This window comes from Lissotriton helveticus, chromosome 10 (assembly GCF_964261635.1).
Source record: "Lissotriton helveticus chromosome 10, aLisHel1.1, whole genome shotgun sequence".
Lineage (NCBI taxonomy): Eukaryota > Metazoa > Chordata > Amphibia > Caudata > Salamandridae > Lissotriton > Lissotriton helveticus.
In genome coordinates, this window is record NC_136071.1 from 43314434 (window position 1) to 43339603 (window position 25170).

The 25170-nt window shown below is 44.0% G+C and overlaps 1 protein-coding gene across 1 annotated transcript in view; it reads right to left on the bottom strand.

Annotated features, from left to right (window-relative positions):
* LOC144785022 (caM kinase-like vesicle-associated protein) overlaps positions 1-25170 on the bottom strand; it is a 115080-nt gene that overhangs the window by 4824 nt on the left and 85086 nt on the right. The window contains exons 5-8 of the mRNA XM_078664139.1: positions 18608-18728; positions 9121-9196; positions 7266-7402; positions 825-903 (exon numbers count right to left, since the gene is read on the bottom strand). Coding sequence (XP_078520265.1) covers positions 825-903; positions 7266-7402; positions 9121-9196; positions 18608-18728 — 413 coding nt within the window. The remainder of the gene's footprint in view (positions 1-824; positions 904-7265; positions 7403-9120; positions 9197-18607; positions 18729-25170) is intronic.

Consider the following 25170-nt stretch of genomic DNA (forward strand, 5'->3'; position numbering starts at 1 on the left):
ACTCCAGTCCCCGTGGATAGCAGGGAAGGTGTTGGATAGTATATTAAATACATTCCCTATCCTAGAGCGCCCCCCAGCGCATTGCGTTGTAATGGTTTGCGTGGTAAAAGTTGCGATGTAATGGTAGTGCGTTGTAAAAAATTCGTTGTAACCGTGCTACACCATATATATATATATATATATATATATATATATATATATATATATATATATATATATATATATATATACATTACTTGGAATATGTCTCGAGCTTTCTTGTTTAATTAATCTGTACAGCACTCTAGGGCACACTGGGGCCAAGCTGTAATTTTATAAAATATTTTTGAATTAGAAAATATACTAAAAGCCTTATTGAGCCTTGGTAATCTCTCAAGTAAAGCTTATAGTCTATCACTTGACATTATCTCTTAATGTTTGAGGGTGGGTTACATTTATGTATCTCTTGTAAGATTTTGAGGTATGATATTTGCAAACTTTGACCTTCACGAGAGATTCAAAGTGTATTAACTTTGCAAAATGTTGTCCGTTGGTGAGGATTTCTTCAAAAAACATTTTAGTGCAATAATGTTTCCCCCACTTTATTTGGGAAAATGTATTACTTCAACTTTACTCCATTTGCAGTTTCCAACATTTGTAAAGCGCTGAAAATGTTTAAGTTTGTTTAAAGAAAACTTGAAACTTCATGCATCCCTAAGTTTGGATTTTTTTTCCTAACTTTTCCCTGACTATCCAGTTCTTGTGGCATCAGAAGCATTGCTCTGGGCCCTTCTCCTGTACTTTTAGTCCTTCCCGGGCAGAGCGCGGGAAGCGTCTGCACTCACCAGAGATGGCCCAGGGCTTCCTGGGCTGTGATTCGCTGATCCTGGTCGACCTCCATGAGACGGGCAACGAGTTCCTTTGCTGTGAGGCACAAACGGAGAGAAAAACCTCTGTTATGTCTTTTCATGGAAACATTTTGAGAGAAATACAATTTTTGTGAAAATATTTGGATTAAAATACACTTTAAAAGTTTTTGGGGGAGAAAAGTTTTTTTTCTGAATAGCAGCTGAATACAATTCTACTGCAACTCCATCTGTAACCCAGCTATCACTCTATTACCACTTCAACATCTGCAACCCATGTGCTTACCATTGCACTGCCCAGACCGTGCTCCTTTATTGACTATGGGCCCCATGCATCAAGTTAAAAACCGGTCGCAAACGGGCAGATTCGCAGAATCTGCCCCTTTGCGACTGGTATTTTTGCATTTTGGATGCATCATCCCAAATGCAAAAATCGCAATTTAAGGAATCTTCAAATTGAGATTCCTTAAATTGCGATTGCATTTAAGGAATCCCAAATTGAGATTCCTTGAATGCAATGCATCAAAGTAAAAAAAATAGCGATTTTGCTAATAGGTGTAGGAAATTACCATGAAGTTGAACTTCATGGTAATTTGCAAAAACTTTGAAAATCGCACTTTTGTGCATTTTTTAAAGTTTCATGATGCGCGCACACATGCCCTTATTGCATGTGTGTGTGCAACATATGTGCACAGATCAATTTCAGGGGTGCAACAGGGTGTCATTTTGACACCCTTGTACCCTTGAAATTGCATTAACAATTTGCGAGTACCTACTGGTACTCGCAAATTGCTCATGCAATCTCCAATTCATTCCTATGGGCCTGGAGGCCCACAGGAATGAATGGAACAGCATTCCTTAATTGCGACTCGCAATTTGCGAGTAGCAATTAAGGAATGTGTAGGAATCACTATTTTTATAGCGATTCCTACATGCATAGGCTTCTGCGATTCCTAAATAGCTATTCCTTAAAAATCGCTATTTAGGAGTCGCAATTCCTTCTGTTGATGCATATGGCAGTATGTCTAGTAAATTAGCCAGGTTGGAGTAACTATGAGTCTGTTGATGGCAAGGTTCCAATGTAGAAACAAAGGGGCATATTACCAAGAAATAGCGATATTTAACGCTAAGCAGGGTTAGCGGCAATAATTTTATCGCCGCGCTTCGATGATTTTTATCGCTGAGATACCTTGCTATTATCAAGGTTTATCTCAAAAGCGATAGAAATCATGTGAAATGCATGAATATCGCTGAAAATGTAGCGATATTCATGCATTAGCGACCAAATGCTCTTAGCCATGTTATCCACCTCCCATTGGATAACATGACTAAGAACTGGTCAGAGCAGGTGTTAGTTTTAGGCGATAGCGGGGAATTTTTCCATCGCTACACCAGTGTTGGTAATAGGTTAGCGACTGCTTTCAGTCACTAACAGTTTGGCACGCCCACTTTGCATGTCATTAGCGATAAATATCGCTGACATGCAAAGCGGGCCCCAAACCGCTCGCTATCGCCTAAAAGCTGTCGCTAACATCAGTTAGTGACAGCTTGGTAATAAAGCGATAGAATTATCACCGCTTAGCGGCCGAAAATGGCCGCTAAACCGGCGATAATTCTATATCGCCACCCTTGGTAATATGCCCCAAAGATCTTAGCAGGACTGGCTGGGGAAGTGTTGAAATTCCTGTGAAAAAAACAGAACAAAGAGCTACAAAAAATAACGGGACATATGTATAAGAAAGTGGCGGAGCACGGGTTGGTTCCAAAATTGCTAACACCACGCTCCGTCTCTTTAGAAATGTAGGGATGCACCGTATTTACAATAAGTAAAAGCGACGTTCCTGTGGCGATAGGGGCTTGTAAATATGCCCCAACATCTTTTATATAGCAGAAAATGCAATTTTAGTCACTTTGGGCCATATGTATCAACATCCTCATTTGCGAATCTCAAATAGCGTTTTTTTGTGAATTGCTTTTTGAGAATCGCAAAATGCTATGTATGTCGGATTTGCAATACATTTTGAAAATCCTACATATTCCCTAATTGCATATCTCAAATTGCGATTTGCAATTAAGGAATACCTCCCTATTCATTACTATGGGCCTAGAGGCCCATAACAATGAATGGGAAGACATTCTCAATTTGTGATTAGCAATTAGCGAATCGCAAATTGAGAATGCAATTTCAAGGGTGCACGGGTGTCAAAAGGACACCCTGTTGCACCCCTGAAGTAAGCATGGGTGCACATGTGGAGCACAATACATGCCCTAAGGGCATGTATGTGCTTCACACTGCACTTTGAAAAATGCAAAAATTACATTTTTCAAAGAAATCGCAAATTACCACCAACTTGAAGTTGGTGGTAATTTGCGATTCCTTAAGGCCAAATTGCACTTTTTTGGTGCTTCTTACATTGCATTTAAGGAATCACAAAATTTGTGATTCCTTAAATGCAATCGCAAAATAAGGAATCGCAAATTTTGCGATTCCTTATTTTGCACGCAGATTTGCCTTCATACATACCATTTGGCAAAATTGCGATTGCAAACGCAGAAATTCTGCGAATTTCGGCATTTGTGAATGCAATTTTGCTTGATACATATGGCCCTTTCTTATGCTTTAATTTTACAATCACTGGCAAAAAAAATGGTAGAATGTGACAACTGGTTTTGACCTTGCTACACTTTAGAAGAGTGATGACTAACAAATCAAATGGCCAAGTAGGTCATTGTGAGAATTGGAATTCAAAACCAAAGTCCAATTTTTAACAGCAATCTCTTCTCACATTAATGTTTTTGCCCTCTTGTTTACATTGGGATTATTATGCAAATGTTTTTTAATCAAAAGTATTCAACCAGGCTGCACTGCCTGCAAATACTTCTGAATTATTCTCAGTAAATCCACATCAAGATGCAAAGTGCATTGTAGGCATTTGTCAGTGGTTGTTTCAGAGCTCTCAGACAGCCCACAGGATTTAGGACAAGGTTAAAGTAGTATTATTACTACAGTACTACCATATTGGAGATCAAAGTCTTGAAAGTGGGAGTAGATCTTGGTAGAGCTGGTTGTGGCAAGGCAGTTCTATAAGAGAGTGTGTAAATCTTTATGTTGGAGTCTGTTTTTGTGTGTGCATTGTATGTCTTCACGTGCCACCATATCAGCCTGGGTGTGAGTGAGTCACCTTGGCTGCAGGAATGCAACACATTGCTAGAAGTGACAAACAACCAGGCAAATGTATGTGCTAAAATGAAACCACCATATGAAATGAAACAAGGTAGAAAATTGGGGTGGGTGATAAATACTGCTCCGCCAGCGGAGTTCACTGAGTTTTGCCCACTCCGCTTATGCTTGTAATGCGGAGATCCAGTACAACTCCACCAACCGTTGCATGGTGGAGTTATTTCTCGCACATAACTCACCAATGGTAAGTTAGCAAGTGAGGATTGGCGTCCCCTAGCAAGATTTTCTCAGTGCAGGCAGTCACGACCATTGATGGTGAGAAAATTACCGCTTTAGTAGAAAATTTGTACGAGCGGCAGCAAAGCTGCAGCTCCCTTTGGCATTCTGCGTGGTGCTGTTGATGCTGAATTTGCAGTACGAACAAGGTTGTGGTGCTAAAAATCAGCATAAGCAGTGCGATGAGCCGATTCCACCCACTTGTGAATTCCAGGGAATATCATTGAGTATTTATGGAACTCAGCGGAATTCTGCGGAGTGAAACCCCATGAGTTCCCCACTCCCCTAGTGGATATGTGGGTCGGATACTTTGCCACACCAAGGACTGAATGATATTGCATTGCCTTTACAGTGTATGACTCAGAAAATAAAGCTTTTCTCTGCAAACTGGTTTTGTTCTTCATTGATGAATGTGTGCGAGGATATAATAACATAGGGCCATATTATTAAGAAAGGGCGATACATTATCGCCACTTTTATCGGCAGGAAACTGCCGCTAAAGCGGCGATAATGGGCTTGATAATATGCCCGTGTGAATGCCCATAGAAGCGCAGGTTCTGGTGTTAACCTGGGCTTCTATGGGAATTTACAAGGGCATATTATCAAGCCCATTATCGCCGATTTAGGGTTCAGTTTCCTGCCGATAAAATCGGTGATAATGTATCGCCCTTTCTTGCTAATATGGCCAATAATTTTCCTTCTGTCTTTGGAGATGGATACCCATGGGAAAGGAGCACAGAGCACTACTAGGATTAAAGTTCCATAAAAAAACAAAATGCTAGTAAAAAATATGTTATGTAAAAAATGAGAGGATAGTAGTGTTCCCGAGGGAAATGTCCGCACTATTCTATAGACCACAGATATGTATCTTGAAATGGTACACGAAAGGTTTAAAAAGAAGCAATAGAAGCAGTAATGGTATCTTGGGTGCTAAAGAAAATCTATGCACCTACTATCCAAAGGTGCTAAAGGCAAACACCGAAATGTAAGCCCGAGTCAGTATATGTGGGGAAATTCTAATTACAGCACTCCAAATTAGTAAAAATCAACAAAGAGCTCTGGTATATAGCCCTCAGCACTCAAGCTTTTATACACAGGAGTGTTCAAACAAGCACACACAGATGCAATTCAAAAGAACAGTTTCTTTATATATAGTACGGGATCAACAGTTGTCACGCCAATATAATTTGAGATCCAAGTCTGTATTCTTCAAGTTTTCTTTATTCAAAATTTCATAAAGATTTTTCCAGCATATTGTTCGCCAACACGTGTTTCGTCTCTTGCTGAGACTTTATCAAGGCATAGATCATGTGTGAAACTCGTGATGTCAGAGATGGACGTTGCGGGGTGCACTGCTAAAATCCAAGGATAGAACACCGAAGTGTGTGGAACAGTGTAGATCCTAATGTGTCCAAGAGTGGTGATTGGTGCACAGGATTGATGGACAGCAGCATATAAAAGTATAAAACGAGGTGGCCAAAATAACCCCAATTATTTCATAAAACTTTACCACCAGGAATGTTGAGTAAATCCTTGTAGTTACAACGCGTTATGAGTAGCGCAGAGTGTAGGCGCAGCTTCCGTACAAAACTTTCTATACAACCATGATAAGTTGTGATTTGAAGCAGCAAAGTGCTCGTATCCCGACGTAACGGCCCGCCTCAAGGCTACTCATAACGCATTGTAACTACAAGGATTTACTCAACATTCCTCGTGGTAAAGTCTTATGAAATAATTGGGGTTATTTTGGCCACCTCGTTTTATACTTTTATATGCTGCTGTCCATCAATCCTGTGCACCAATCACCACTCTTGGACACATTAGGATCTACACTGTTCCACACACTTCGGTGTTCTATCCTTGGATTTTAGCAGTGCACCCCGCAACATCCATCTCTGACATCACGAGTTTCACACATGATCTATGCCTTGATAAAGTCTCAGCAAGAGACGAAACACGTGTTGGCGAACAATATGCTGGAAAAATCTTTATGAAATTTTGAATAAAGAAAACTTGAAGAATACAGACTTGGATCTCAAATTATATTGGCGTGACAACTGTTGATCCCGTACTATATATAAAGAAACTGTTCTTTTGAATTGCATCTGTGTGTGCTTGTTTGAACACTCCTGTGTATAAAAGCTTGAGTGCTGAGGGCTATATACCAGAGCTCTTTGTTGATTTTTACTAATTTGGAGTGCTGTAATTAGAATTTCCCCACATATAAAAAATATGTTATGTTATGTTATGTTACTGGGGGTTTTGTAAAGCGCTCAGCTGCTCAAAGAGCGTCCCGGCGCTATAGATCCTCACACAAACACCAGCAACTAACAACATACAACCAAGCGGCACCAAAAACCAGAGACAGCCTACAGAGCAAAGAGATAGGTTTTAAGTCCCTTTCTAAAAGTGAACAAACTGGAGCACGTTCGCAGCGTCAGGGGCAGAGTGTTCCAGAGACGAGAGGCAAGGTAGCTAAAAGAGCGGCCTCCACAGCGCACACGTCGCACTGACGGCACGATGGCATTGGCCTGGGCAGCCGACCTCAAGGGTCTAGATGGTAGATAGAAGTTGACCCTTTTCTGCAAATAACCAGCGCCGAAATTGTGAAGCGCCTTAAAGGCTATCGTTAAAGCCTTAAAAGCGATGCGCTTTCGGATCGGCAGCCAGTGCAGAGTCACAAGAAGGTTGCTCGCCCTGGCTCGTCCAGTGAGGCCAAAGATTGCCCTGGCTGCTGAATTTTGGACTATCTGCAGACGGGTCAGCAGATATTCAGGAAGACCCAGGTAAAGGATGTTAGCATAGTCCAGGTGTGATCCTATCAGGGCCTGGACCGTGATCTTCTTGTGCTCCAAGGATAGATATGGCAAAAACTTTCTTAACATCCTTAATATGGCAAAACACTTAATATAAAATGTAAAACACTAAAAGTGTTTGTCAGAAAGGTTTGCAGGTAGTCTCACCTGCTGGAGTGATCTCGTCCCAGTACGGCGAGTCAAACTCATAATCCCCCGCCAAAATCTTCCGGAATATGTTCCTGTTGTGACTCTCACTGCTTTCCTCCTCATTCTCATCATAGAAGGGTGGGTTCCCTGACAGCCTGAGGAGAGAAGGAAAGTAAAGCAGAAAAGGCATGTTCAGTAAAGTCTCTTCATTGAGGAGAGGGAGATTTAGGGAGACACATCATGATCTCTACCTCCTCCCTTGGTTCACTCATCCATGGCTTGAAGACCAAAAACAGTTTCTCTGCACCTTGCAGGTGTATTCATTGCTGCTCAGGTATCATTAGATAGGAAATCTTGAGCAGCAGGGATTAAGGGCCAGAGATTTTCAAACAAGAGTCACAAAAAGGGGTCTCAAACTGCGCATCATCTTTTTGCGACCAATCTTTAATTTTTCGATGTGACCTATATATTAGAAGGTCACATCCCAAAAAGTCCAGTAGCATGGGGGTGCAGATTGAATGGCCAAATGAATATTACTTAGGCAGGTCACTGTTAGTACCCCCCACCCTCTTGTGATTGACATCAAACATAGGCTTGATGGCCCACAAGGAACAACAGATTGCTATCCCCGTTCTTGAATTCCCAAATGGAAATCCTTTTTTCAAAGTAGCCCGTGTTCCTTAACCCCTTGCCTGCGGTGCTCATGAGTCGAGCCACGGTGGCCGTGTGCTCATGACGAGCTGAGCTCGTCACGGCCACACCGGTTTTCATAGAACGTTCAGCACAGCGGGGGAATTAGCCCCGCGTGCGAGCGTTCTGGCCATTATGACGAGCTCAGCTGGTCATGAGCACATGACCACCGTGGCTCATGACGAGCTCAGCTCGTCATGAGCATGGGAGGGGTTAAAGAAAAGAACTTCCACTTTGAGAATCAGCCATCATCTCCCTTAATCAATGGTTTGCTACAGCAATTGCAGTCGCAGATCATTCATGCATAATTGTGACTTCTAATTAAGTGGAAACGCCCCTTTCACATCTCCTCCTAATTGGTATTTGGAGTGGATCATACAACCCATTATAGTTTTCTGCCACACAAAATGGCTTTAGTACATATAAGAAAAGCCTTTTTGCCGTCACAATAGCCTTTGCTTTTCAGAAAGGCGCGGGTCGCAACCGCAAAAGGACCCTTGTACATCTGGCCCTAAATTAGTACAGTGTGATAAAGTATTACAGTCAAACATACCCGACTCGGTGATGCTGCGAGCGCAAAGTAAGTGCTTTTATTTATTTAATAACTTACTCTCGACTTTTCTGTCGTAAGCCCCACACCACTACCCCCTCACCCAGCCCCACCCCACTGCCCCACAGCCCCACAGCATTAACTGTGCGAGCAACCACTGGCCTTCCTAATGATTTAGGTCCAGCATTTTTGGACTGCATTCCAGCTGGATACAGGCAGAAGTAAACAGATTTGCAATAGGGGGATATTTGATGCAGAGAGATTGATTATCATACCTCAACCTTTTCAAATATCCTCAGATGCAGAAAGTGTTCTTCCACACTGAGAAACCCTCAATCACACCCTGGGCTGTACTTCTAGAACACTCACTTCGCCACCACCATATCTTTTCCTGTCCCTATGGAGCACAACCACACATAAGAGAGCACTGAAATGCAAATCATTAAAATAAAATTAAAGTACAGCATAAAAATCAATAAACACTCGTCTCAAACATACTCACAGACACACACAAACACACACACACATATACACAGGCACACATACACAAACACACACACATAAACACACACACACGCACACACGCACTCATACCCAGATTCTCTTTAGGTTGCTCCCATTTTTAATACTCACAGGATGAACATTATCACTCCAACTGCCCAGCAGTCAACAGGACGACCGTATCTGTGACGTGCAACCACCTCTGGAGCTATTCGGCCAACAGAAGAGGAGAGTAAACAGAAATGATGGAGTGAAAAAATGTAAGAGAGATAGAGACATAGAAAGGAATAAAGGAAGATAGATACAAAGGAACAGTAAGAAACCAAAATAGAGAAGCAATTGAGAGGGGGTAATGAAAAAGAAGAGAGAGAAGAGTAGAGAGCAGAACAGAAAGATAGGTAGTAGGTCATAAAAGCATGACAGGGGTGTGAGTGAAGAAACATGGAGGGAGTAACCAAAACAGAAGAATGGAGGGAGAAACAAAGGTTGTTGGGAAAAGAGAGGGGAAGGGTTAAAAGGAGTTCAGCACCAAAACGAAGCATAAACCATTGAAATATAAAAATAGAAACCTACCTGCTATAGAAACTTGTTCAGCAGTCCTAAACTGCATCCTAATATGACGTACGACAAAAGTACTGCTATGTGGATTTGACAAAAGGAGCCAGACCTGCATGCAGTTGGTAGAATAGCGAATACAAGGGCCAACTATGCACCCATGGCCGTGCCTTCTATCATTCAATGCCGCATCTGCCTATTCCATTACAACTGATGACAGGTCAGATCCTACCAGTGGAAGAATGGACACCTCGCTGTAAGTCTTCGAAGGCATTAGAATAGTGCTGAGGGCTGCAGGGGTTACATACAGGATGAGGCCATAAGGCCATGCCACATGGACATGATGGAATTGTCATCACAGAGTTTATACCCCCAAGGTGGTGCCAGCCATGCCATTGAAAGCTGCCTCAGAAAACAATACTCTAGCTGCTGTGGTAGCCCTGTTGTGATATGGTGAAGTATCCACCACACTGGTGGACAGAATGTCTGTTGTAATTAATCTGAAATCAGACCAATAGTAATGCAATGAGTCAGTCAGCCACTCACACTCAAACATGTGTACAGGCATACTCAAGAACACAGGAAGATGCAAAAGGTACAGAGATATACAGACAGAGAAAGTTCAGAATTGAACTTAAGACTGAGGGAATTGCAAGCACCTTTGTGATGCATTTAATAACAGCCCACTAGGCCAGGCTTGTGGCCTTGTCAGCTCACTTGCACCCCAGCAAAGCCTCCTAGGCACAGAGACACAGCCACAGACAGAACACACAACTGCAAAGGTTGTTTCAACACTGAGACACACACAGCACACAAACTCACCCACATGGGGTGGATATAATAATAATCTCCCCACTAACATCTACCGTTGTAATCCGTTCATATGATCCTGTGACTCTGCTGCGACCCTCTCTTTCATAAGTATGTTGCACATCTCATCCGATTTTAAGAATGAGACCTTTGTTGTTCACCTTGGTCGGTGGGTGGCAGCCACCAATGAGAGGTTCATTATGGACCAAGGGGTTCCCAGACAACCGCATGCCTTGGGCATCCCTTCTGTATTCTCAGCTCTGGGACTCTAGGAGACAAGCGCCACATTTATCCTCCTCATTTTATCCCAAGAAAGTAGGTGAGTGTCAGTTCAGGTTCAAGAGTCTAGTGCCCAAGATGTTTCATTGAGTACCTTGGGTTTTTAAAATAGGGAAAACCTGGTGTCGGTTTAAAACATCATATTCATGTGACCACTTGAATTTCTCCTTTCCATCTGCTTGCCCAGCCTCTGTGGACCAAGCATTACTTCACCGTCTGGTCTGCCATCAATGAGGAGGATTTCGGCTGGTTCTGGTCGGTGTTGTAACTGTGCAACCTTTGTCATAATTTATCAAGTTCCCTGACCTGGGACTTTAGACCGTTCTTGTTGTGAGTTTTTATACTCCCAATCACCCTTATCCGAATAGATCAGGGTGCCAATCACAACCTTTAATTGTATATATTAAGGACGCAAGCAACTGGTTACTGTACTCTTGGGTCACCATGTGGTTTATTTACCCATGATGACAGTGTAAAAGACTCATCTCGCCCTGAAGAATTCCTATTGACAAGGACGAAACGCGTTGCTGTGTCTTGATCATCTAGATCACTTTAAAAATATATATATATGGAATAAAGAAGAAACTTTTGGAAGAATCCGCTTTGGACAGGGATTTTATAAAATATCCCGTTCCAATCTTTATTGTGGTGCACCTGTGCTGTTGCTCTCAAGTTTTCATATTACTGTGTGGCACAGTCTTGACAGAGGCTCAAAGGTCCAGTCCTTTCTTGAGGTCAAGCTAATGTCCAGTAGCAATCTGCCCTGGACAGAGAATGGGTGAGGTACCTAAGCATCTGCTGTGGGCTAGAAGCTGTGTGAGTTCAAACTCTCTACAACCTTCAGAAAGGATTGCAGGGCTCCCCTGCCAGAGCCTACAGTGTAACCTGATCCAATGTTCTCCAGAGAGTGCAGGTGGAAGCAGCATCACTGGGCCAGACAGGACAGTCGCCCTCTGAATCCTGGATCCAGACACTGTTCTGAGTGGAAGAGGTTCAGAGACACCTACCCTCTGCCACTTGCATTCCTAATTCAGGCCCAGAGTTACCACAGCTGCAGGGCACTGGGGTGCTGAAGAGATCTGTGCCTCATCCCTACCAGCAACAGGGCTGAGAGAGTCACACTCTTACCTGCAGAGACCTGGTACAATTTATCCACACTAGAAGCTGAAGAAGAGAGCATCATAAACTGCTCCTAAGAGAAGCAGTGGAGGTCTTTACCACATCAGAGAATGCACACCCATTGCCTTCATCAACAGCAGTAGTCACACGCAGGGCTCCGCCAGTGCTCTGGGTTAGGCTGCTTCTGCCTTCAAAGCAGGAGTGGTGGATTTAGTTTCTATGGAATGAAGACCAGCTTAACTGGACGAGACTATGTTGCTGGTGTTTACTTTGTTTATGATCCAGTCCAATCACTTTAAGGCAGGAGCACTGTGCAGGGATCAGAGATGAGCATCTCCGACTGGACAAAAAGGATCAGATTAACCGAAAGCTGCTCATGTGTCTTCAGGCGATGAGCCTTTCCTCTTAAAAATAGGCTTGTTGATCTGTACAAAGCAAAACCAACGGGAAGACATGGTTTTGCTTTGTTCGCCCTAAGTTGGCAGGGTATGCCCAGACGTGGGTCCCCTGCTCACTTTGCCACTGGATTCAAGCTAGCCTGGCTGATGAGGGCTGTCAGCCCAAAACTGGTCCCAGGATGCTTGCTTCTGGTCAAGGGAGGACATGGCTTTTCAGTTGGGCTGGACTGTTCCCATGAGGCACAGGGTCAGACTGATTTGCATATGGCCTTGTCTGAACTGGGGTGGCGGAGTGAGCTAAAGAATGATGATGGATTAAACCCAGACCAGTTGACTGGGGGTGAGTGCTTGCAATGTTTAACACTTCGTCCATCATCCCCTTTGGTTTTGATCTGTACAAAGCGCTACATGTTTCCAGGAGGAACTGGAGGAGGGACAGGGACACCCTTGGATGCTATGGGGCTGAAGTGACTTTTCCTTTTGCACTTCAAGCTCTAAATAGAACAGAGGTGTGGTACTTACACTAAGATCAAGGCCTGAAAGGTATGAGGGCAACAGTAGGGGTGAAAGATGGGAGCATGGTTGTTTGTAGGTGGAAGCCTCACACTTTGCGTGTCCAGGAATTGTCTTTATTCCTTCCCTTCTGTCCCCACTACTGTGTCTATCATCGTCAACCTCTGTTCATTCTTTCATAGGTCCAGTGTACCAATACATTTCATTCCCTGCTGCTTCATGTTAGAACTTCTTGAGAAGAGGTCAGGAACAAGGGAACAGGTTAGTTCTAAAGCAGTGACGTAAAGTACTTGGGGTAAATGCCCTGGTACGGTCCAGTTTAAGACTATAGATTAGTAAAATTGACGTTTTAAATATTGATTGCTCTGGTAGAGTTTTGATGTGTCTAGTTGGTCATTTTAAACATAGAGGTACGTGAATGCCACAGGTCTGACACGAAGAAGTCCATCCATTCATGAATGAGGTGGAACACAACTCATAGCCAAGCTCCCATGATTGGTTGACCAAAAGCTTCTCTGGGAGGTGTAAATCAGCTTACGCATTTGCAAAGACTTTGTGCCGCAGCAGTTATTAATGTCCCGTTTGCTAGGTTTCGGAACATTGTGTTTGGAAGAAGCAATTCACAACTATCCCTTGGGTTCTACTTGTGTGATATCTTGGATAACCTTCCCCAAGAATTGACGAAAGCGAAGATCCCATGACTAAGAGAGGAGATCAGCTCAAGACGCGCGCCATTGGAAAGTTTTGAGTCTGCGACCTCCCCGGTGTAAAGCAGGGCACGTTTTGAACAATCCACAATTATACACCCATCAGAGTCATCATTCTGACTGGTATATGGCTAATAGGGCAATGCCCTGCTGATAGGTGCAAGCCTTATGAAGTTACCAGAAGCTGTGGATGAAAGATCATACACAGTTAAATTAGTAATAAATGGACTTGACAGATCATCAGGGGGTGGTAACTGAGCTAATGGGGAACTGAAGCAACAGGAGGGAGGGAGGACTCTCAAGAGTCGATGACGTGTAAGAGCCTGATTGGAAGCTGTGCATGATGGACGGTGTGACTGGTGTAAGACCTCCACCACTCAGGTGCAAGAGGTTCTGCCAAGTGATGGCTCCAAGGCGTGGTTGCTTTGACTCTGAGGCAGCTTCTATTGCAATGACTGGAGGGAGTGGGCTCAGAGTTATCGATTCCCAAATTTCTCTGTGGCGTGGTTGAATGGACAAGTGGGCACTGGAGGCCCGCGCCTGCACCCGCGTTTAAGGAGCTTGAGAGCCCATTCTGAGAAAGGCCGGCATGCATTGCATGGTTGTCCTTCATCGCTGTTGATGCTACCTGACAAAATGGAAGACCAGTTACTCCAAATGCAGCCTCCGTTGCAACATTGGTGGAAATGTCAACACCGGCGCAATACGGGCTGTACGGCGGAGTGAGTGGAGGGGTCATTCGGTCATTTACCCTTCCACCACCCTCATACATGGTCCCTGGATGCAAAGAGAAGCCGGTGGAACATCTCTTTGATTTGTGTCCTCCTCTTTACATCTTCCTCTAAATGATGCCCTTAATTTTATGGGATCCTGAACCTCTGTTTGGTCCCTCCATAGTTTCAGCAGTCTGCGGGGGGTGGGTGGGGGGGGGTCACTCAAGGATAAGCAAGGATGAGAACCAGACCGCTTTACTAGACACAGACACTGATTATGCGCTCAGAAGTAAACTGAATAAAAGAAACTGATCTTAGTAATAAAAGAACACCCTTAAGCATATATTATGAGTCAGCAAGTAAAATAATTTTCAATAAAGTAGCTGCAGCGACGCGCGCCCCGAGAGAATTGCTTCTTGAGAAGAATCCCAAATTATAATTCAAGAACATAGTTTGAGGGAAATCTAGATAAATATTTTACCATCCCTTGCTTTGCTAGCTTTTATTTCTTTTGTTCTAGCATCTGTGTGTTTGATGATTTGTGTTTTTAATTTAATACCGATGCACCAAAGGCCAAATTAGCCGACGCGTGCTAAGTGAAATAAATAAATAAATAAAAATCTTGGGAGAGGAAAGACTTTGAAACCTAGAAACCACTAGGAAGTTGATGAAGAGGGTGATAAACTGGAACCCACAGATGTGCTTCCAGTGAAGATTGTATTCTCAATTCAGATGAAGATATCACAGATGGCAGGGAGGAGGAACTGCTCAAAACCCCAGAGTCCTTTATGAGGAGCTGGTGTTATTCTTAAAAATACAACTCAGACAAATGTACCAATGTTTACCAATAATTGTCCTTGGACAAAAGTCTACCTACAAAGGTAAGAATGCTCCCCACCCTTAACAAACAATGGGTCTCTATGAACTCCTCTCCCCATTCACTTTTTAACAGAGACAACCCCAATCAGGGCAATTGGAGGGAGAAGCTGTAATGAAATACTACTGGTGTTAGAGTTATAGTGAAAATGAGGAGCGTGGTGAGTGATTCTTGCTGAGTGTTGGAGCCATGGGCTTCTAAACCATTACTGGTTCAATATTCCAGAGTGCGGCTAAAGGTGGGAATACATTTGGGGATCGATGAACATGCCGGGTCTGGTGGCTCTGTGAACTAATGCATCCACTACAGGGGCCTGTGTTCGACCTCATGGTCACAGGTTCCAATCCTGGCAGGTCCACTCAGCCTTTCATTCATCTGAGGTCGATAAAACGAGTACCATTGAGTTGGGTAATGATAAACATCTGTTATTCAGCGCCAAGATACCACGTCAGGGGTGAACGTGCGCTTTACAAATACACATGTTATGTTATAATATTGAGGCATACAGATCCAGAAAAAGATACATACAGAGAAATCCAAGAATAGAAGTCCCTTCTAGAAAGATGTAATGTTCACACTAGTCCATCTCTAAAAGCCGGGGAGCTTAGTGGGGATTTATGAAGCGGATCGACATTTGAAGCGGGGCAACACAATCGTGTCACTTGGAAGCGTTAGTAATCAGTTCTACATTTTGTCTTGTGGGGATATTGAGTAGGTGTGTGAAACACTGGTGAACTAAGTTGTCTCCAAACCTCAGTTGAAAGCCTTACATGTGGTCATCGGCTACCAAACGAGGCCAGTTACTTCGAGAAATTAAGAAGCCTCTTGTCCCCAATGCGGCAACCCCATTTCTCTGGTCATGGGGGCTTGTCATTGGGATATTTAATCATCATGTGAGCCCAGTGTGTATGGAGAAGGGCTGACAGTCACACACACATCCATGCCAAGACACATGGGCACAGGCATGAAGGCAGACTGGTACCGCACGCTTCTTCACCATTCCTCTCAAGTAGGAGTTCTCCAACACTCAGAAGAGCAAAGGACAAGTCTTGCACTACACCAGGCTGAGCGAGGGGAGTAAGAGAACCATGAGGTGGTCCCTGGGTTCTCTGTGAAGGAGTCTTAAGCCAAAGCCTCTTTGTGAAGATGAAGGGAGGCACCATTTAATAAGCAATGTGCGGGACACTATAAAGAAGCGTGAAAGGACTGATATAGACTTGGGCGGACGAAGTAAGTCCGTCGGGTCGACGGAGTTTACTCTGCTGCCCTGACTAACATCCACCCCCGAATCTGAAGTTGCCTGCCAGACCAACGGACAACTCTTAATATTTGCAGGAACCACAGTCACTGCAGTTCCTCTCAATGGGGCCGATTCACAGAACTAATCTGAGAAAAAATCCTAAACGTACTACTTTTGGTATTCACAGAAGGCATTTAGTAGTAAAGTTAGGGGTCCTAACTTTACTACTACTAAACTGGGACAAAATCCTAACTTTACAACCTTCGGTATTCACAAAAGGCATTTAGTAGTAGTAAAGTTAGGAGTCCTAACTTTACTACTACTAAATGCCTTCTGTGAATACCAAAGGTAGTAAGTTAAGAATTTTATCTTCGATTAGTCCTGTGAATCGGCCCCAATGTTGTAAACGTTTGAGGAATGACTCCGTAAAAACATGACACCCACCTGCAAATTTTAACAGCTATTTTTCATTTTTCAAAAACAGATTTGTTTTTGCAAAATTTCAAACTAATGACTCAAACACCTTGAGTGATTTCTCCATGGTGTGGGGTGTCATTTTCTTTTTACTGTCTTTGAGCACCAGGATTTACCTGGCTGTGATGGAAAACAAAACAAAACCCCAACCAATCTCGGTTGGATGGCTAACCCCTGACTGGCCTTTACTTCATCAGACCGTCAGAGGAGTATGTCGGTGACAGAGCTGGAGTAGGCTGTGTCGTTGACATGCTTAAGCTCTAGCTACCTCTACACTGGGCAGGCAGACCTTGAGATTGATGAAGGGGGTACTCTGACCCCTTGCAACAGAGGATCCTTGCTGCCAAACTCTAAATCACCCCCTAAGACTTACCCAGATCACCCAACTCTAAAGCAAAAGACAAATTTTCCAAAACCTAAAATTAGAAGAAAAACAAGCAGGATTCTTAGAACACAGCCACTCCCTGCATTAACATTTTGACCCAGACAATAAACGGATTGGTGTCACTACAACGCATGCTTTTACCACGCATGCCTTTACAACGCGGTTTTTACCACGCAGTCCATTACAACGCATAATGCTTTTAGGCGCTGGATAGTGAATTATTTAATTTACTATTCCAACTCCAGTCCCCGTGGATAGCAGGGAAGGTGTTGGATAGTATATTAAATACATTCCCTATCCTAGAGCGCCCCCCAGCGCATTGCGTTGTAATGGTTTGCGTGGTAAAAGTTGCGATGTAATGGTAGTGCGTTGTAAAAAATTCGTTGTAACCGTGCTACACCCAATAAACTAATGGGCCTCATCTAGTGATGTTGTAGGGGACTAGGGTGCAGCAATGGTTTGACCACTTCAGAACACATCTAGAAAAACATGAAGATGGCCTTTCACCCCTTGAAGGCCATCCACCAAACCGCCAGAGGGTAAGGGGTCATCGGCAACGCACCCGCTGGCGCGGCTGCAGTGCACTCACAATATTACAAGTGTTCCACCATGTTGGTGGATTTTTATCCCGAAGCAGCTTTAACCTCCTTGAGGGAGACCAATTAAGAGAAAAAACACAGTTCCACCCAGTCTACCCTTCAGTACAGACCACTTGATCTTTTATTTTGAATTCTGCCTAAGTTCTGTTCCGCTGCCAACACTCTGCGTTCCCTTCACTGGCTACCAGTCAAGCAGAGGTTTCAATTTAAAGTGCTCTGCCTGTCCTACAAAATTCTTAAAGGCTCTTCTGCCCCGATTCTTATGAATCTTTTGTCTCCGTATGTCCCTGCCCGTCCTTTAAGATCCTTAGGCCATGATCTAGCAGTGGTCCCTCGGTTTAAGCTTAGCCGAGCTGGAGGCCGCTCATTCCGAGTTCGGGCTGCGGCCCTGTGGAACTCTCTACCTTTAAAGATACTTGCGCTGGATGATCTCCTTTTATTCCGTAGGGCCATTAAGACCTTTTTATTTCCTTAAGTTTGTTAGTTTTTTAGTTTGCTGCCTTCCTGGTTGTGTTGTGTTGGTTACCCTGTCAAGCGCCAGGACGCTCCTTTGCTGGAGCAGCTGTGCGCGATACAAATTCCCATAACATAACATAACAAAACATAACATTCAGAAGACCAAACCCCAAAGCAGGATTTGCCATTGGACAGTAAATAATACAGCCCTTCAGGCCACATGAGTTTTTGTCAAGTACATGGGAGCATTTTTTCCTGACCGGACTACCATAGTTTACATGGCAGCCCTGGACAGGAAAGAAGTGGGCATACATCCTGCCCTTAATAGGGCAGGGCGCGCGATGCCATGTGGGCCTGTTGAACATATCTTGTTCCCCAATAGGTGGCGACATTCCATTTCAAGAATAGAATAGTATAAGGTTTACTAAAATCATTGAATTGTTCTTGGTCCTTCCTTAACCCTTAGATGATACCCCAAAGTAAAGCCCACGTACCCAGGTACTCGGGTGTCCCACATGGTTCTGTGATCTCCCCGCTCTCAAAGCGCGACAGGTAGAAATCCCGCAAGACCACCTTGGAGTGGCTGTTCTGGTTGTAGTACATTAGGTTTTCTAGCTGAAAAGAATAAATAGCAAAATATTAGTATTGTGTAGTTTATGAAACAACTATCAGGAAGCCAGTTTATATATCACAAAAATAATTCTGCATACTATATACACTTCAAACACAAGGAGATGATGGATGGAGCGCTGAAACTTTTCAGACACTGACCCCCAGTCACAGATCTCTATACACGTTGGCGTTAGGGGCGTACAAATTAGCAAAGTGTTTTTTAGCAACCTTTGCTGAAGTCTATGAAAAACTTCATGAAGGTTTTAAAAGGTATTGCTTTGTCCCTTTATGAAAAACCTAGATTTTACACAGAATGTTTTCAATAATTTATGTGGCATATATTGTTAGTGGTTCCACATAAGATATACTACACAGATAACACTTGGGCATCATTTAGACCTTGGCGAGATGGGCTGCCCACAATATTTAGAGGTCCCCCACCTGATTTTTGGGGACTCTCTGCATTCAGCAGAAACACCACCATGGCAGCTCTGCTGAAGGCACTGAACTTTGCCGACTGGGCACCACTGGCGTAACGAAACTTGAGGGGGCCAACCTGCAAGGCATGTGGGGGGTCCCCTCTGGGCTCAATCAGGAGCTCTGCAGCCAGAGTGCTGTGCTGAAGGAGCCCCCTGGAGCTTGGGGGCCCCCCACATTGAGAGGGCTGTGGGGGCCTGTGTTATGCCCCTGCTAGGCGCCACTTCTTGTTGCACTCGCTCAGCAAAAAATGTTTTATTTTCCTGTGTCTTGAAAAGAAAAAAGAAAAAATGGCCCTGCTACTCAGGGAGCCTTCACCTTGTGTGTAAGGTCTATTCAATGCTTTCACTGCCCGGGACCGCCATGCCTCGCATGACTGTCCTGGGAAGGGAAAGCGAGTGACACATGCGTGCACTAAATAGGAGGGTCCTCAAAGCTGAGAGGCGGACAAGCTGTCAGGTCAAAGGTTTTATATGGTGGAGCCATCAGAGGATGGACCAGTGTAAACCAGGCACTTCCCCCAACACTGAATAGGGCAGAAAAATCCTGAGTAGGCCTGGACGAAACGCACCGAGTTTCATCCCACGGAATTCCGCGGAGTTCCAAAGAAAATGCCATGAGATTCTGCCGAATTCCATAAATGGTACCGCTTTGGCCGCCATAAGCGTGGCAGGGTATGCTCAGACGTGAGTCCCTTGCTCACTTTGCCACTGGATTCAAGCAAGCCGGGCTGAAGACGGCTGTAATGCCAGACACCGGTCCTCGGAAGCTTGTTTCCGGTCCAGGGAAGGCATGGCTTGGCAGTTCGGCTGGACTGTTCCCATGAGGCACAGGGTCAGACTGATTTGCATATAGCCATGTCTGAACTGGGGTGGCAGAGTGGGCTAAAAAACGGTTATGGATCAAACCCAGATCTTTTAAATGGGTGTGAGTGTTTGATTGGTTCAGATGCTCCGTCCATCACCGCCCCCTTTTGCACCGCTTTGGCCGCCATAAGTGTGGCAGGGTATGCTCAGACGTGAGTCCCTTGCTCACTTTGCCACTGGATTCAAGCAAGCCGGGCTGAAGACGGCTGGAATGCCAGAAACCGGTCCTCAGAAGCTTGTTTCCGGTCCAGGGAAGGCATGGCTTGGCAGTTCGGGCTGGACTGTTCCCATGAGGCACAGGGTCAGACTGATTTGCATATAGCCATGTCTGAACTGGGGTGGCAGAGTGGGCTAAAGAACGGTGATGGATCAAACCCAGATCTTTTGACTGGGTGTGAGTGTTTGATTGGTTCAGATGCTCTGTCCATCACCACCCCCTTTTGTACCGAATTCCATAAATGGGCAAAATTAGGACGTTGTGCTGTGATTTAGCACCAGGAGATCATTCCGTGCTGAAAAATCAGTGTGAATGACACATTGAGGTGCGCCAGATGGCCCAGCTTCTCGATTTGATTCTGCTGCCACTCAAGTAGATTTTGTACTCAAGCAGCAGCTTTAGTCGTGACCGCCTGCATCCACCCTTGTTGGAGAAATCTCACGGGGTGCCCATCTAGCAATTAAAAACTGCACAAGGGGATGCTAAATCTCACTTGCACTTGCTAAATTAGTGTTATTGAGCCGGGCACAATAAAAATTGCCACCACGGGATGTATGACATTACAACGCATGCTTTTACATCGCATGCTTTTACATCGCAGTTTTTACAACGCATGCTGTTACAACGCATGGCGCTTTGGGTGCTGGATAGTGAATAGTTTAATTTACTATTCCAACTCCAGTCCCCGTGGACACTAGGGAAGGTGTTGGATAGTAAATTAAATCTATTCCCTATCCTAGAGCGCCCCCCAGCGCAATGCGTTGTAATGGTTTGCGTTGTAAAAGTTGCGTCGTAAAGGCACTGCGTGGTAAAAGTTGCATTGTAAAGGATGTTTCCCCCCGTGGTTGGATGAATTTGTCCGGGATTCCACATTACAGGCATAAATTTGAGTGGAACAAATTCCACTAATTCTGCTGGCGGAGTGGAATATTTTTTTTTTTAGATTTTTTTATTGAGATACATAGAACATGAGCACATCATCCAGCAACAAAAAAAAATTGAAAAAAACCTTCTCATCACGTAAAAGTGGAATAGAATCAATGACAAACATCATACCGTGGAACAGATATTTTGGGAAATTCCTCCTTTTCGCACATTTATATAGTTTATACAAAACGACAGTACACCATAATAAAGCCATTGTAAAAAAAGGAGAAGAGGATGAGTTACATACATCGAAATACAGAGTTAAGAAGAGAAAAAAAAAAAGCAGAAAAAAGTACAAATAAATACAGAGAAATACAATGAGGGGCGGAGTGGAATATATCGCCCACCCCTAATCCTGAATGGAGTAGGCTGGAGCAGTGAAATAAATAGGCTGTGCTCTCCTAGGCCAACCTCTGTGGCACTTCGGAGCCTGTTTACAAAGGAAAACGTACAGTTATAAATGTAGTCACGTGTAAATCTCCTCCTGCATTTAGATTGAAATCAACACAGTTGTGCTTTTTACCAATTCTAAGTGTAGAGCTGTATCTAAGTGCAGGAGCTGCAATGCAGGTAAAAGCCGTGGGGCGGTGGGTCTGGGTTGTTCGATAGATGACCACGAGGGAAATTTAAATAAATAATTAATTTCCCCTTGTCATCGTCTGTCAAAATCCCCCACCCACCCTACCTCACCACTCTTACCTGCACGGGCCACTGCTGTCAAAGAGTAGACTTACCAGCCTCCACTCCCTCATTCCAGGGTGTGGAGACATATAAATCTGAATTTCAGACAGGCTCACCATCTCTGGTAGCCCTTGGCATACCTGGAGCCAGGACACCGTCAGATGCACTCTAAGAGCCTGATTCACAAAGGTAAACGTATACTTTTGCGTAAGTTCACATTTTGATTTTAGTATTCACAAACTACAAGTTAATAGTACGTTTACGACTTTGGAGAATCTGCAGTCGGGCGGAGAACTCGGCACATAAAAAGATATTCTTGGTGGATTTTGTGGTAGTCTATCCCTCCCTAATTCCATCCTTACTTTTCCTTAAAGACCTCCATTTTTTTAGAAGCTAGACCCCATTTTCCCACCATTTCCCTGGACTTTCCCACATTTACTACAGAGGACCTACTTACAAGTTGCATGGTACTGGTGTGGTTGTATTGTACAGTGAAATCACATGTGATGTTACTGTTTCCATGTGGTAAAACCTTAATAGTACAATGCAATTATGAGTAGAATTCCATGGAATGGGGAAGTGCCACGTGAGACTAATTTTTCTGGCAGTGAAACCACACGAACACCCCGATTCTATGCAGTTTTACTTGGCATATTACTGACCGCTCTGAGATTTCCACTTGTAGGTTTGTGAATTGCATTTTGTAGTACATAAGGCATACTTCTGTAGTATACTACTTGACATAGTACGAAATGAAGTTTGTGACTCAGGCCAATGTCATTCTTGCACAATTCCACTGTGCATTGTAAAGCTCCACAAAAGAGGAGCTTGCAGGGTAATATTTCGCTAAGATTTTGTGGCTGATCTGGGTTTGCTTAGAGTGAACATTAGCAGGACAGGACCTCATTACATGTTGCCCCAAAAGTTCCAGCTCCAGCACAAACCCCTGTTTGTCCAGGTGCTGGATTTATCAGTTGTGCTGATTTTATGGCACCCCACAATAGTAGGGTGTGATAAGGTCTGTATCCCTTCGATACATTTTGTGAGTCAAACTAACCAATGTTTAATGGGACATAATGCCCAGTAAATACTGAGGCACAAAGGTGTAGGAAGTGTGAGGGACATGAGGGATTTATCCCCCCCAGATTTTGGAGTGACAGGGGACACATGGGACAAGGGCGGGGAGGCGAGTGGGACAAAAAAGGCGGCCACCAGGGCCTCCTCAGTCCAACCCCGACTGCCACCTCAAAGTTCCTTAAGGCTAATTTCCACCTCAAAGTCAAGCTTCACGCGGCCAAATAAGAGGATGAAAGTGCTGCCCAGTCCGACATCCGCGGACTTTGATTGGTGCTGGATCTGGGGGTGGGGGGGGCAGGTGCTACAGCAACCCCGCTCCCCAAGTAACCTGCAGAGGTATAGCTGGAAAATGGATAACAAGATGTAGTCTATTTTTTCTTTCTAAATTTGAAAGACAGACAAAGGTTGAATGTTATTAAGCACTTAACAGCTGCTTTTTACAAATTATGTTTAACCCATTGGCTGCCCCACCGATTTTGCGGAAGTGCGGCACATCCGCAAAACGGGCGGGGTCGCGTTGGCCATTGGCCGACGGCAGCACCGGCGAGGTAGTGCTGCCGTCGGCCAATGGCCGACGGCAGCATGGAAGGGGTTAAATCTCTTAGCAAGTGTTTACATTTGTCTTGCAGCGAAGCACTGGCGTTTTCAAAGAACTGACACATTGTATTGTGGTGTTCATTATCCAGCAGCATATCTCAATTCAAGGAACAAATATGTATTTGTTGTGATAGTTATCTGTTGCATAATTCATACTGTGCCATTACTAGAGAACCTGCAGGGCTTTCATAATTAAATATTACATTGAATGGCAATTTAATACCTGTTTCTTGAGTGAAACCCATGTTAGGGTTCAAGGAGAGGCAGCAAGTTGGATATGTTTCCAAACAATGCTCACCCTCAGAAATGTAAACATTAAGTGGTAACTTCCTTTGTACTGTTTACAGGTGTTTAAACTAAATTACCACTGATGGCTGCAGAAATCATACATACTGTCTTTGAGGCATTAGGAGTGACAGGAGTAGATTATATACGTAGAGGCTGAGAACATGTTGGGTTACACTAATATATTGAGTGATGAACATGAGGCTAAATATGCTACTGTAAACGCAAACACGACCCAAAGGCATTGGATTGCTTTACATGAGCAAGAGCTACATTACAAAAGGTTGAATCTATGACGTTATTCCGCAGCCTTTTTCCCCCCCAGGGAATCACAACGCGGTTGTTACAACGACCGCGTTGTGATTCCGCATACCTTTACTCCGCAAGTCGGAACATCGATTTACGAAGGAGGGGCGCTGGATGTTGGAATAGTATCATTTACTATTCCAACTCCAGTCTGTGCAGACACTAGGGAAGGTGTTGGATTTTAAATCCAACACCTCCCCCTCCCCTCCGCAAGTCGTTGTTCCGACTTGCGGAGTAATGGTATGCGGAATCACAACGCGGTCGTTGTAACAAACGCGTTGTGATTCCCTGCGTTGGAAAAGTTCCGGGGTAATCGTTGTTTACCCAAAAGATTACATTCCATTTTTATTCTTTAGGCACAGGGAGTTTACGTGATGTGCCCAGAATCACAGGATGTTGATGAGCTGATGCAGAGACTCGAACCTGGTCCCCCAGTTCCAAAGTTGGCACCTCTGATTGCGACCCCCACATCCTTTCTCCACATATGCATCACTGAAGCCTAAACAGCTTGCGGAGGTGATGCTCCATGCTATAGAAGCTAAAAGTTTGGTTTATTCACTTCACTCACTAATTCAGGAAACAGGTACGCTTTAACAGTCTTTTCATTTCCATTTAGCTGTCTTCAACGGCCAGCACACCCACTCTGAAATTTGTTCCAGATGTGGTAGAGACTTCCTCTGCTAATCAGTGGTAAAGTAGTTGTGCTCTCCTTTTTAACGTGGTTGAATTTGCACATTCCTAAATGACATATTTAACTTACATATAAGTGCCAATTATATGGTACAAAGTATACCCAGGACCTACAACTTAAATGTCACTAGTGGACTGAAGCATCTATCGTGCCATCCACTACAGTGACACTACAGTGATACAACTTCGGACCTATCATTTTAGCCTGACTGAAGAAGTCTAAAAAACTGCAATTTGGCTTTTCAAAATAAATCCTTTTGAAAATTCAAGAAAAGCTTTTAAACATTAATAAGTCTGCCTTTGGGGTAACCTACCAATTGTA